General features: G+C 48.1%; 1 protein-coding gene across 1 annotated transcript in view; it reads left to right on the plus strand.

Annotated features, from left to right (window-relative positions):
• The first annotated feature begins 8059 nt into the window (after positions 1-8059).
• Positions 8060-13396, plus strand: part of LCP2 (lymphocyte cytosolic protein 2) — a 46180-nt gene continuing 40843 nt past the window's right edge. The window contains exons 1-2 of the mRNA XM_043596137.1: positions 8060-8340; positions 13142-13204. Coding sequence (XP_043452072.1) covers positions 8263-8340; positions 13142-13204 — 141 coding nt within the window. The 5' untranslated portion in view covers positions 8060-8262. The remainder of the gene's footprint in view (positions 8341-13141; positions 13205-13396) is intronic.

The raw sequence follows: 13396 nt of genomic DNA on the forward strand, positions 1-13396 counted from the left end.
TGCGTGCAACCTGGGGAGCTCATGGCAATGGAGAACTGCCCTCTGGGCCGGTGCCTGGGAAGGGATGAGTGAGACAAGTTCCCAACGGTGGACAGTGCCAGCAAGGGTCAGCATCCACAGTGTGCCAGGGACTGTACTCTGAGCTTGGGGTTTTCTTTGGCTCAACCCCCCCAACTGCTCACTGAGGTGGATGTTATTATTTAGCTTTCCCCATCCCCTTGTGAAAACCGTGGCACAGAGAAGTTAAGTAAGTTGCCTCACGTTGCACAGTGGGAGAATAAGGGTTGGGGTTCAGACACGTTATTCTGACTCCAGAATCTGAGTCTTGACTCCTATAGCTTCTGTCGGTAGAGAGAGAATTGCATGTGGCTTCAAGCTTTTGAGGGGCTAGACTTGGGAAGAGAGGCTGGACCACAGGAATCATGCTGGCAGGTCTCCAGAATGGACTTGAGTCCATCTGAGTCCCTGGGTTCATGCAGGAAACCACTGAAACAGGAACAGAAATCCTCGGTCAGAGGATGCTGCAGATCGGGGAGATTTTAGCCTGAAGTTGCCTTGGCGAGACTTCCTAAATCATAAGCCTGGCAGTATGGGAGTGCGAGAGGCTTGTGAGAGGGCATGAACTCCATAACAGAAAACAAGGGACAGTGGTAGGGTCGGGGAGGGAGGAGGGAAGCTTGTGAGAATCTAGCACTTCGGTTAGTTTTTCACCACATTAAATTAAGAGCTGTGAGCCTGTGTAGTTTCCTGGGTTTAAAAATAGAGTGGCCCCTCTAGGTCAAGACAGTGCTCTGAGGAGGCCCACTGAATAGCTGGGCAGTAACAGTCACTAGGCTCATGGCCGTGGGCTTGAACATACCTCTACCTAGTTACATTTGAGGCTTCTGCCTGTGGCACATGGGATTCTGACTTCTTGCTAAATGCAAACACAGTCCCCATTTGCTGGGACAAGTAAGGCATAGGGGATTCTGTCTGATGAGGGCAGATGACATCCCGCAGAAGACTTGCCAAGGAAGAAGTATAACTGTGTGATAACTGAATATAGGGTGCCCGTTTGCAGGATGGCCCCAGCGATGCCTCCTGTCCTGCAGTAGTTGTTGTTTTTTTTTAATGTTTATTCATTTTTGAGAGACAGAGAGAGCGTGAGTGGGGGAGGGGCAGAGAGAGAGAGAGACACAGAATCTGAAGCAGGCTCCGCGCTCCGAGCTGTCAGCCCACAGCCCGACGCGGGGCTCGAACTCACAAACCGCGAGATCGTGACCTGAGCGGAAGTCAGACGCTTACCGACTGAGCCACCCAGGCGCCCCTGGAATAGTTTTATGGTGTCCCTTCCACTTTCAAAAAGTCCCAGGTTAGCTGATACTTTAGATGATCATCCTCTGATGACCCTCCGTGAAAGCTTTTCAAAATAAATCCTCTGTATCAGGTTATTGGTGTCTTTTTTGCTTCTGTTCCCAAAGAGAAAATGGATAGAAAATTAATCAGCTGCTGAGAAGTATCATAGAAAATTAGAGCTGCAAAGAAACTCTAGAAATTGTCTGGGGACACGAAACAAGCGTATGGCATCTCTATTACAGGCCAGACACAGTTCAGGCACGTAACACGAGCAACTTCATTTCTCACAAAAGTGCCAAGAGGAATGTTAAGTATTATTAGCTTCTTTTAAAGATGAGGAAGCTGTAAAAAGGACTCAAGGTCAGACACCTGGTTGATTCTACCATGATTAGAATCCAAGCCTGGGACCTCCCCACCACAAAGCCCACAGCTCTCATCCTTACCCCAGGCCACCTCATTTTCTTCCCCTTGACATTTTTTGGACAAATTAAAAAGGAATGGTGCATGTATCCTGAGACAATTATGGATTTTTTTTTTTTTATTGTGCTGTGACCTGAATGCTTGTGTCAAATGCCTATGTTGACATCCTAACGTCCAATGTGATGGTATTAGAAGTCAAGGCCTTTCGCTTAGGTCGTGTGGGTGGAGCCCTCCTGAATGGGATTAGCGCCCTTGTAAAAGAGATTCCACAGAGCTCTCCAGCCTGTTCTATCGCAGGAGGACACAGGGAGGAGGTGCTGACTATGACCAGAAAGAGGGCTTTCACCTGAATATGACCATGCTGGCACCTTGATTTTGGATGTCCAGCTTCCAGAACTGTGGGAAACAAATTTATGTTGTTTATAAACCACCCAGTCTGCGATATTTTGTTATAGCAGCCTGAACTGGATTAAGACAGGTTGCAAGCAACAGAACCCAATTCTGTGCATCCTGTGCAACAAGGCAAATGATTAGAAGGATACTGGGTATTCACATATTTGTAAGGATGGTTTTAAGAAACCAGCTCGAACATGAACAAGCCAGAAAACTCTAGGGGGTCTCCACACCAGGGCACTGCAGGCTTTCTAAGGGTCCCAGCCCAAGTGGATGTGGCTGTCACTCTCCTCCCTTACTTTCCTCTTCTCCTCCAGTGCTCCCTTCCCTTGCCCCACTCAGCCCCACCCAGCTGAGCTGTTGCCCCACGTCACGTCTCCCTACTTGAAAGGTGTGTTTAAGGGATTCAGTGACCCTGTGGCATCTACCCAGCATTATAATTGCCAAGGCTGTATTTTTTTTTTAATAGAGAAAAACATATACATATCAAGATCCATTATTTTCGGAGAACTCAAATAGAGAAAAATCTCTCTTTCATAGCCTAATACATATAGTTGGCATGACCTGTTCTGCGTAAATATTAATTATTCACCTAATAAAATTTCCATCCTTGGAAACTGCATCTTTCAAAGGAAAGAATCTTAGTATCCGACAGGTCTGGTTTCAAATCCAAGACTCCACTTCTGATTATCTGTGAGGCCACAGACAGGAATCTGTTCTCCACGAGCTTTTCTCTGCAACCTGTAAAAGGGGTATATATCCTCTAGCTCCTTTCCCAAAGAGCACTCAAAAGGATTACTTTTGATTCTCGCATTCCTTTCCCCAAACCCTTGAGATCTCATGGAAGAGTTGGATAGACATGGTGTGTGTTTTCTAGGTCTTCTTCTCCCCAAACCCCTAACCCACTCCTTCTAAGGGGCCCACTGTCTATTCCCATGCTCACGGGAAGGCTCTGACACTCACATGAAGTAGGGTGCACAGGACTGACAAGGACCACAGGGTGACTCTCCTGGGACAGTGTATTGAAAGATGCATTCTGACTGAGTCAGAAATCTGGAAGGTCAGATAGAAGCTGGTGGTCAGGGCCCTGATATTTCCAAGGCAGGTAATGCAGCCAACATCAGCAGCTCTGAAGCCACAAGCACCAAGGCCACAGGTGAAGCAGGAAAATCCAGACCGAAAGTCAACAGCTAAGTGACTTGCTGAGACTGAAGGGACAAGTCAAAAAAGCAGAAGAATGAAAGGAAATCCACCCAGTCCTGAATTGGCATTCCTGATCCACTGTGAATGTGAGAAAGTGAGTTTTGGTCTCTCAACATCTGTAAAATGGGAGCATTGCCGTCTACTCGTAGGACTTTTGTGAGGATCAAAAGGGCTGCCTTTCCCCCAACTCTGCCCGTGGAGGGGGGCAACACCTTTTCTCTTTTATCGACATGAGAAACCTGCCTTCCCCTCTCCTGCCCCTGCCCACATCCCACCCACCCTTGTGGGCACTCGGGGAGTTTCCCTTGGTGGCGGAACTATCTGGGGATAGGCTGCTGAAGTCAAAAAATAGGGCAGACGAAGAAGGGAGGCCTGACAGGAAGTCCAAATAAGCACTTCCTCCCACCCACTTTCAAATTTCTGAGGCACCTCAGTGAAAACAGCAGAGAAAGAGATAGAAAAGATGAAAAAAAAAAATACATGTGTTCTTTTTGAAAAGAATGAAATCGTCAGCTCTGAGGAAGTGGAAAAATATTGCTTCTCATTGTCTCACATGCAGCAGCTGATTCCTGCTTTCCTCACGCATCTCCCGGAACGGGGGAGGTGACGACAGTGTCCAGTGTGGGGTGGGAGGGAGGAGTCTGGAGGCTGTCAGGACAGAGCACAGCAGGACCGGAGGAGGGCTGCTGTGGGCTGGCGCCTGTCTCTCCCGACCTTTCCCACCCGGCAGCCTGTAGGAGCCCTGGGGAGCACGGCCTCTGTGCATCGCGGGCAGCTGCATGGCAGGCCCGTGCCTCCTGGGGCAGGATTCCGTGTCTTCGTGTGAGGTCACTGGGTGTGTGGAGCTGCCCTGCCCAGGGAAGCGGTCAGGGCCCCTTCCTGGCTTTCCTGCTCCACCCGCACAGGGCCCTGAGAATGCAGGGGGAAAGTGTCCCCTCCCCATGAAGGTGACAGCTGTAGTCTTGTTCCCCTTATGGGCAAACCCACCCAGGCTCTTAAGAAACTTCAATAGCAGTTCGTGTTAGCCGTACCTCTCGTCAGGTGGCACTTGGAGCCATAAAACTTTGGTGGAGGTGAAGCCACGTGAGGGCGTTGTCTCCATTGCCCACTGTGCTTCGTGTGGTCACCCTCTCTGGGCCACGTGCTGCTACCCTTTTCTCACTCCCCCAACTGAGACCCTCTGCACAAATCGAATCCAAATAAGCACGTCCTCCTAGCCACCTTCTAATGTCTCAGGGGCCTCTCCTAGTCTCCTAGGGCCTCTCCCACCCTTCGCTCCGAAGTCCCTACTTTCCATTCTCTCCTGGTCTCCAATGACAGCTCCAGACCCCTGCCCCTGCTCTACATGCGGTGGCTGTGGCTCCCGAGTCTCTTCTAGAGAGTTTTCTGATCTTTCTCACCTCTAAAACTAGCTGTGAAGAAGACAGTTATCTCCTCACCTGATCCTGCTGTGGGTTAGTGGGAGAGAGGGGGGGCTTCAAGTCCAGATGGGGTGGGGTGGGGCAGGGGGGATACTGGGGAGAACCCCCACTCCGGGTTGTGGTGTGAGATTCATACGTCCGCTTTTTGTCCCTAAGGTCAGAAATCTGACACATCGCTCCCTACAAGTATTGCTTTCTCGTCCACAAGCTCATTGATCGCACGTTTGAAATTCCTACCCCGTGAGCCCCTGTTCCCCTGTACCAGCATGTCATCCTTTTTGTGCTGTGAGACCGTGTCCCCCCTTCCTGGTCTGGAGATAATATCATAAAGCTTAAAAAGGCCTCTGCTAAACTTTCCATTTGTTCCTTCATGAGTCCTGAGTTTCTCTACCTGGTTGAGGGAGAGGCTGAGAGAGGGAAGAGGGCATTCCCACCCAGGTCATGGCTTTAATCCCTGCAACTTATCTGCCCCTCTCTGCTTTGCTTCATGGTTGAAGCCAGGACTGATGTCCGTTAGAGGATCGGCATGAGCTGGCCTGGCCTTCACCATACTGTCCCCTCTGCTATGAGCTGTCCCCAGAGGCTGCTATGATGCCTGCCCATTTTACAGGCAAGGAGCCTGAGGCTGGGCCATGTGAGCCAGGCTGTACAGGATCACTGTGGTCTTCCTGGCATCCTGAGCCTCTCTCAGGCACTAACTGGCCCTGCCCCCCGAGCTTCTGGATACTTTGCCAGAAACAGGAGATGTGAAATTCGCGGTTGTTAGGAAATCACCGAGGACTGAGAAAGAGGAAAGTCTTCAGGCCCGAGGCAAACTGCTTCCCCTCACGTCACCTGCTCTGGTCATGACCCAGCTGTCCTTGCGAGGAATGGGCTGTGGTCCTATACAGAGGGGTCACCAAAGGCCTACCTCCAAAAGGCAGTGGCTGGATCCTCTTTGTAACTTGTCCAGATTGGCAACCTCCTTGCCCTCCTTCATGGAAAGGAGACTGATAGAGTAGGAAGGATCACAGGCTCTGGAGACAGAGCTGAGTTTGAATCCCTACTCCACCTGGGCAGTCTGTGTAACATGTCAGAGCTTGGAGGTGGCAGAGAGGTGAAGACAGGGACTCTGGGCCCAGAGAGGGTCCAGGTGAGACCTGGCTGCACAGCCTACTTGCTGGGTGAAAGGAAGCAAGTAGCTTTACCTCTCTGAGCCTCAGTTTTCCCTTCCATAAAATAGAAGAGATAATAGTGCCGGGATACCTGGGTGGCATCTGATTCTTGATCTCGGCTCAGGTCATAATCTCCCAGTTCATGAGATCAGGCCCCTTGTCAGATTCCCTCAGGATTCTTTCTCTCCCTCTCTCTCTCTGCCCCTCTGCTGCTCATGCTCTCTCTCTCTCAAAATAAATAAATAAGCATTAAAAAAAAATAGTGCCAACATTTAAACAAGACAGTGGCAAGTCCTTAGCCTACTCCCTGGCACATGAGAAGGACTCCACCTGCTTCAACTGTGATGATTCTTGTCGTCGTCATCCCTGTCGTCCATGTTTCTTACCTGCTATGGCTCTCTTCTAAGTGAGCTCAATGGATTGTCCATCTTGACCACATTTAGTGGATAGCTCTTTCAAAGGAGCCTAATGTTTAGCTATAGCTAATTCGATTTCTGTGTTTCTGTAGATATTTATTCTCCTGAGTGGGAGTGAACTTTTTTGAAAACGCTTCTACTTGTAAGGATGATTTTAGAAATTCCTTTCCACAGGTGCTGTGTGTTCTGTTTGCTCATGAAACATTGCTCCCTCTTCCAAGGCCCTGCTTAAATTCCAGCTAATTCCACGACATTCTTTAACTACCCTACCTGAAAGTGATTTCTCTCTCTGTCTCTGTCTCTGTCTCTGTCTGTCTCTCTCTCTTCAAATAGTTTTTTGTCATTTTCCACTATTCCGGTGATTTGAAACACCAAGTGATCTCTCCCACCAACACAGAACTTTTGAACAGCAGGGCTGTGCCCTGTAGAGCACAGTTCGATGTTGAGAACTCTTAGATACCAGGCCCTGATGATTGATGCCCCCAGCACCCCTGGCACCACGTGTTATGGACTGCTTCCGCCTGGAATGAAATGTGGATCTCCTCTAAGCTCACAATGACCCGGAGAGGCTGGTGCAGTGACAGTGGGGCTCCTTGATTGTGTATAAGATGGGAACTGTACATGGCCAAAGCTACCCTCGAAAAGGCTTCAAGAAGTTACCTCCTCAGGGACCAACGCAGTGTCACCCAGTAAGTGAAACAGAGCTTGATCCTGTCCTCAAACATCAGAACTGATTGGCTGTATGTGTGTGTGTGTGTGTGTGTGTGTGCATGGAGCATTAGCTGAAGTGGAGAACCTGTATTTAGAGACTAAATACAGAAATCTAAATGCAGAAATCTATTTGTTTTTATACACCAGATTCACCCCCTACCAATGACGTACACATACTATGAGAAGAGCACAGGGTCTGAGACCTGCTAAGAAAGCAGCAGATTCCCATGTCCTGTCACAGGGCCACTCCAGGGAATGTACTCTTTGGGTAGAAGATACGGAGGAATCAATAGTGACTACAATCTGTGGTGGAAACAGTAGAGAATAAAATCTCTGGAAGCATCAGCAGCTATCATTATCTTTTTGCTCTTAATTTTTTTTTCCTTAGTTACCCTTAATTAACCTTAGTTACCTGCATCTAATGTTTATGTGTATAGGAAACACTTTCTCTGTTTTCCTATTTTATGGATATGGATGGCTGACGTTCCTAGATTGTTAAGTCTTAGTGTGAGTTGCACAGCGTGGGAACAATCACATCAGAAGTTAAGCCTGGTTGCCCGACTCACTCACCGAGAGTCCTCTAGTAACTGTAAGGAGGCGGCTGAAGGGATGTCAACGTTATCCTTTTCTCAGAGGCTCAGGGATGGTCGGAAAGCATTAAAAAGCCATGCTCCTTCCCTAGGCAGTTTGCCTTTGTGGGAGATTATCTACATTTTAGACCAACCGTCAAAATAGATTTTCATCTGCAAAGACCCAGCCACGCAGGACTGCGGTATAAACATCTGAGGGCCAGGAGTTTTAATGGAAACACGCTTGGATTCACACAGGAGTCTAAGTACCTTTCACCATCCCTCCCACAGGGCTGGAGTGGCCAGGACCAGGGCGAGATGACCAACCTTGTCGCTCTCTACCTCTCCAGCCACCAGAGCTAGGCTTCCTTGTTTACTTATTTAGAGCCTAGCAGAGGAAGTGGTAAAGGAAACTTGCTGAGTCGTTTTCTGAGAAGAGACCATATTTGTTCGCAGAGGAAGCCGTTGCTCCCTGGGATCTGCTTACAGCAGAAAAGACGTCTGTTCCAACAAGGGTGTTCCAGACGGTAACTGGAAGTTGGAAGAGCCAAGGACACCTCCACGCTCTAGATTTGGGATTCTCTGTCCATGGGTGCAGCACTCGTGCTCAGCTTGTGACTTTTGTCCTGGGAGAGCAGCCATGGCATTGAGGAATGTGCCCTTTCGCTCAGACGTCCTGGCCTGGGACCCTGACAACCTTGCAGACTACTTCAGGAAGGTGAGTCTTGCCGTTTTGTTGGTGGTGAGGCTGGCTGCCCTTGGCGGGCTGGGCAGAGCTTGAAAAAGGAGCTAGAACATGAGAGGGACAAAATATAGCAGAAGAACTTGCAACCCCGCGGCAGCCTTCCAAGTTGAGCAGGTGCTATGTAGATGCACACACACCACTGAGTGTTCCTGGCAATGAGTTCTGGGGAGAAGGGGGGCCCTCAGATGGAAGTGTACTTACTAAGCACCAGCACTCATGTTTGTGCTCTGTAGGCACTGTCCCATTTAACACTCCCCAGTACTGCTATCCTCTTTTCTCAGCTGCAAAATGGGCTCTGGGAGGTTAGATAACCCAAAGCCCCAGGGACTGCATGTGACAGGTAGGATTCCAGTCACACCTGCCTGGCTTCAGCATCCATGCTCGATACTCAGAACGACTGTAACCACTAATGAGATCAAGGCTGCTTACTAGAAAGGGGTGAATGGAGGGGCGCCTGGGTGGCTCAGTTGGTTAAGCGTCTGACTTCAGCTCAGGTCACCATCTCATGGTCTGTGAGTTCCAGCCCCACATCAGGCTCTGTGCTGATGGCTTGAAGCCTGGATCTTGCTTTGGATTCTGTGTCTCCCTCTCTCTCTGCCCTTCTCCCACTTGTGTTCTGTCTCTCTGTCTGTCTCTCTCTCTCTCTCAAAAATAAAACAAAAACATTTTAAAAATCTTTAAAGAAAAAAGAAAAAAGAAAAAGAAAGGGGTGAGTGGAGCCCCGAGCCTGGGAGAAAGAAACAGCAGGGCAGGAGGAATGGATGAGGCAAGGATGTGCAATGCAAGAGAGGGCGTCTGGACAGTCATTGCTCATGACCTGAAAGAGGGCTCCTCACACCTTTACAGAGAACAGAGTCCCTTTGGAGCTTTAGGAGGGTCTTGTGAAGCAGGTGGAAAAACTGCTATGAGCTCCAGGTTGTGATTGCTTGGGAGAGCTGGGGAAACTGAGGCCCCTGAGAGGGAGAGTTTTGCCAGCAGGGTCAAAGGCCAAGCTTGTGGCAGACCTGGGACTTGAGTGTTGCTGTCCTGCCTTCCAGCCCTGGACCCCTGTGCTTGGTCATCTGCGGGGGGGATCACAGGTCAGACATCTGCTGGTGCAGACCCTAAGCCACACGACTCGGGGACTCTCTACCCCTGTTCAAGGGATAAGAAGTCTTGTAAGGGACGTCTGAGCTTCTAATACCCCTGTCCCTGGAGGCTGGGATGGAGTTCAGTTGACCCTCCAGATGGTCGTAAAGATGAGACTTTAAAGTCAAGACTTTAGAGGTCATATAAGCCAACCTCTCTTTTTCCTGAGGGATGGAATGGAGCTCCCAGGACCCACAGACACATGGAGCTTATATAGTAGCTAACTGTTCTTCCTCAACCTAAAGAATAAAGATATGAAGATACCAGGCATGGTGGGTTAGATCCTGTTATTTGCTGTTTTGTTCTTTTCTCCAAAAGGTCACAGTAAACTTGGGTGTTCAGCACTGTGGGTGCAAAGATGATTGGGACAACTGACTTTTGAAGGATTTTTCTAAACGTCTTTCTTAAACGTAGAACAAATACATTGGGGCAAGCAGATAAAATCTGCCAAGATGCTATAAAGTCGCATGTTAGCTCAGTCGAAGACAGGAGACAATATTTGAGAATTAGTGAGAGTATCCTGGAAATAGACTGAGATGCATGGACAGGCCCCATCTTCAGTGTGAGGAGAAATATAGAACCCGGTTGGGCAACAGCAGAATCCATGGGCAAATCTTCCCTTAGGGCAGGGAGATGGATTACATGTCAGGGGTGATTTGGGAAGACGGCCGTCTGCCTGAGCTAGGGCATGAGAGAGGCTCTTTCTTGGAGACCCCAGACCTGGGATATATCTACAGCACTGGGACAGGTTCCTTCTCCTGACATAAAACAAAAAGCAAAAACTGATGGTGGGAATCTGTGATCCAGGAAGTCCCAGCCCCCCATGGACTCAGATGGACACCCTTCAAATCCTGAGCATCTCAGTTCCCCCCAGAGAGAAAATATTGAGTGAACTGACCATGGAGTCATTTGGGGAAGGGTCTTCATTATCAGATATCCTATTCAAAGGATTGATGAGCAGTGCAATTTCTAATGAAGGAGGGGGGCCAGGACCCCATTGGAGACACCTCCCAGCCAGCTCTGGAGTCAGACAGTTTGGTCTGAATCCTGGTTCTACCACCTGCTAGCTTGGTGACCTTCCTTTGGTTACTTCATCTGTCTGCGTCTCAGCTTTCTCATCAGTAAAATAGAGATACTAACAATAACTACCCTCATGGGATTGTTGAAAGAATGAAAGGAAATACAGCGTGTGAAGCACTCAACAGATTGAGGGGTCAATTCATGTTTGATATTCCCTTTTTCCCTGCTCTGTTTACTGGACCCTAGCTGGGGAGGCCCATGCAGATTGGCAGGCCTTTGTGTCTTACTGTCTTAGATCTGTGTAGTTCATCCTTTGTCTAGAATGTAGGCCCCTGAGGACAGAGGTCATGTTTTGGATTTCTTGAACCCCTCCAATTTCTTTTGAATTGGCAGGAAAGCACCCCTTGGCAATGCAGTGGAGAGACACTGGCTCAGAGCCATGAGTTCTAATCCCAGCTGTGTCCCCAACCCACTGTGGGACCTTAGGCCAATCCCTTCCCCTCTCTGGGCCTCAGTTGTCCCATCTACAACACAAGGTACCTGCTCTAGACCACTGCCTACCGAAACTGGGTGCTCATAAGAATCCTCTGAGTGCCTGCTAACAATACAGATCCTAGCTCCCAAGCCCAGATATTAATGGATCAGAATCAAACTTCTAGGGAGGCCTAGTCTTCAGAGCTGTCTGTCTACATAGAGCCAAAGTCACCGGACTGCAAAATCAGAGCTTATCTGGTAATAACAACAGCAAAAATGATAAATTAAAGGCAGCCAAATACTATAAGAACTACTCCTTCCCCTCTGCGTGAAAATAGAAAGGATGTTCAGGATGCCTCAGATGCTGCCTGTGTTCCACATTGACCTCTAAATCAGCTTTTTCTGAGCTTTCTAACATTTACTCCACCCTTTCAAGCCAAGAGGCTACAAAAAATATATTCACTTTTTAGATTGGTTGACCATTAAAAAAAAAGACCATGATTTGCCCCCAAAAGAAGGCTGCCACAAATTGTGAGCCTCTCACTTGTGTTGAGAACAGAAGATTCTCCAGGGCAAACATTTAACCTTAAATACTCCAGACTGAAATGTCACATTTGGAGATACTTCAAATGCAAATTCTTATGCTGTCAAAGACAAGGTGAAACAGAAAACTGATAAGATTGTCAATTAATGTGACTTTTGGGGAAAGCAACCAAGATAATTCCTGTTGATCTTAGAGCTCTATTCTGAGAATCCAGCTTAATCTATCTTAAACAGAGGTGTACAAAATGATGTCCATGATCGTCTACAGTTTGATCTGGATGGTGTTTTAAGATACACTTAAATGTATTCACTGGCTATAAGTTATACTGTTACTAACAAAAAGGAGAACATTCCTAACAGAGACATTAAAGCCTTGTTCTGAAGCCCAATTGTCCCCTCTGCCACCTGCTACCCATGGATCTCATGCAAGTTACTTAAGTGTCTTCACCTTTGACTCTCCATCTGGAAGATGTGAGGGTTAAAGACTTAAGACTGGTTTATTTATTTATTTATTTATTTTTCAACGTTTATTTATTTTTAGGACAGAGAGATACAGAGCATGAACGGGGGAGGGGCAGAGAGAGAGGGAGACACAGAATCGGAAACAGGCTCCAGGCTCTGAGCCATCAGCCCAGAGCCTGACACGGGGCTCGAACTCACGGACCGCAAGATCGTGACCTGGCTGAAGTCAGACGCTTAACCGACTGCGCCACCCAGGCGCCCCTTAAGACTGGTTTAAATACATAGAAGAGTGCCTGACCTATAGCAAGCATTCAATAATTATCAGCAGTTTCTAGTACCATTATTGGAACAGCAGTCTGGTAAACAACCTAAATGATCAGCAATATGGTAGCAATTTAATAAAATAATTGTTTAAAAGAAGTTTGCAAGAACATGAAGCAGTGCCTATATTATCACTTTAAGGTAATTTTAAGAGAAAAAAACAGGATAATAAGATTAAGTATGAATTATAACCTCAGTTATATTTAGAAATATGCTTAGAATTAAGCATTGTGGGGTGCCTGGGGAGCTCAGTGGGTTAAACTTCTGACTCTTGATTTAGGCTCAGGTCATGATCTCACGGTTCATGAGCTCAAGCCCTGCATCAGGCTCTGCGCTGCTAGTGTGGAGCCTGCTTGGGATTCTCTCTCTCTCTCTCTCTCTCTCTCTCTCTCAAAATTAAATAAATAAATAAACATTTTAAAACAGAACAAAGCATAGTAGGAAGCACATTGCGACATTTGCCAAGGTTGCCTTTGGGTGGCCAGACAATGGATGCTATTTATGCACTTTCTGACCTCTTTTTTACCTGCCTGAGGGACATGTGGCCACAGCCCATATAGGCTTGAGGTCACTCCTTTTCTGTAGGGATTGGCCCCCAAACCTTAGACTGAGGCAACTTCTCCATTTCAGAGAGTCCCAAGGGGCAAGTGAAAGCAGGGTTGAGGTAAGGATGGGGCCCCTCTGTTCGATCATGGGGGGAAGGGTGGGAAGGGGGTCTGGCTAGCCACAAGTACCACAAATTGCTAAGCTTCAGGGGCAGACAAACAAGGGAACCAATGGCATACGCCTGCCTGCTGCTGATAGCACTCTCCTCTCCTTTTTGCAGCTGAACTACAAGGACTGTGAAAAGGCAGTGAAAAAGCACCACATCGACGGGCAGCGGTTTTTGGTAAGTGCTGGCCAGTTTGACACATTGGGACCAAAGCTGTTCCACACTTTAACCAATTATGGCAGAGCCAGCTGGTCTACCCTGTTCCTGGGGATGCCCAGAGTCAATGCCTGTCTTCAGGACCCCTACACAGTCCTTTGCCTTCTTCTGAGGTTTTATATGACCCTTGCTGTCATCACTTCTTGGGATCCT

The sequence above is a fragment of the Prionailurus bengalensis genome, chromosome A1 (assembly GCF_016509475.1).
Source record: "Prionailurus bengalensis isolate Pbe53 chromosome A1, Fcat_Pben_1.1_paternal_pri, whole genome shotgun sequence".
NCBI classification, from domain to species: Eukaryota; Metazoa; Chordata; class Mammalia; order Carnivora; family Felidae; genus Prionailurus; species Prionailurus bengalensis.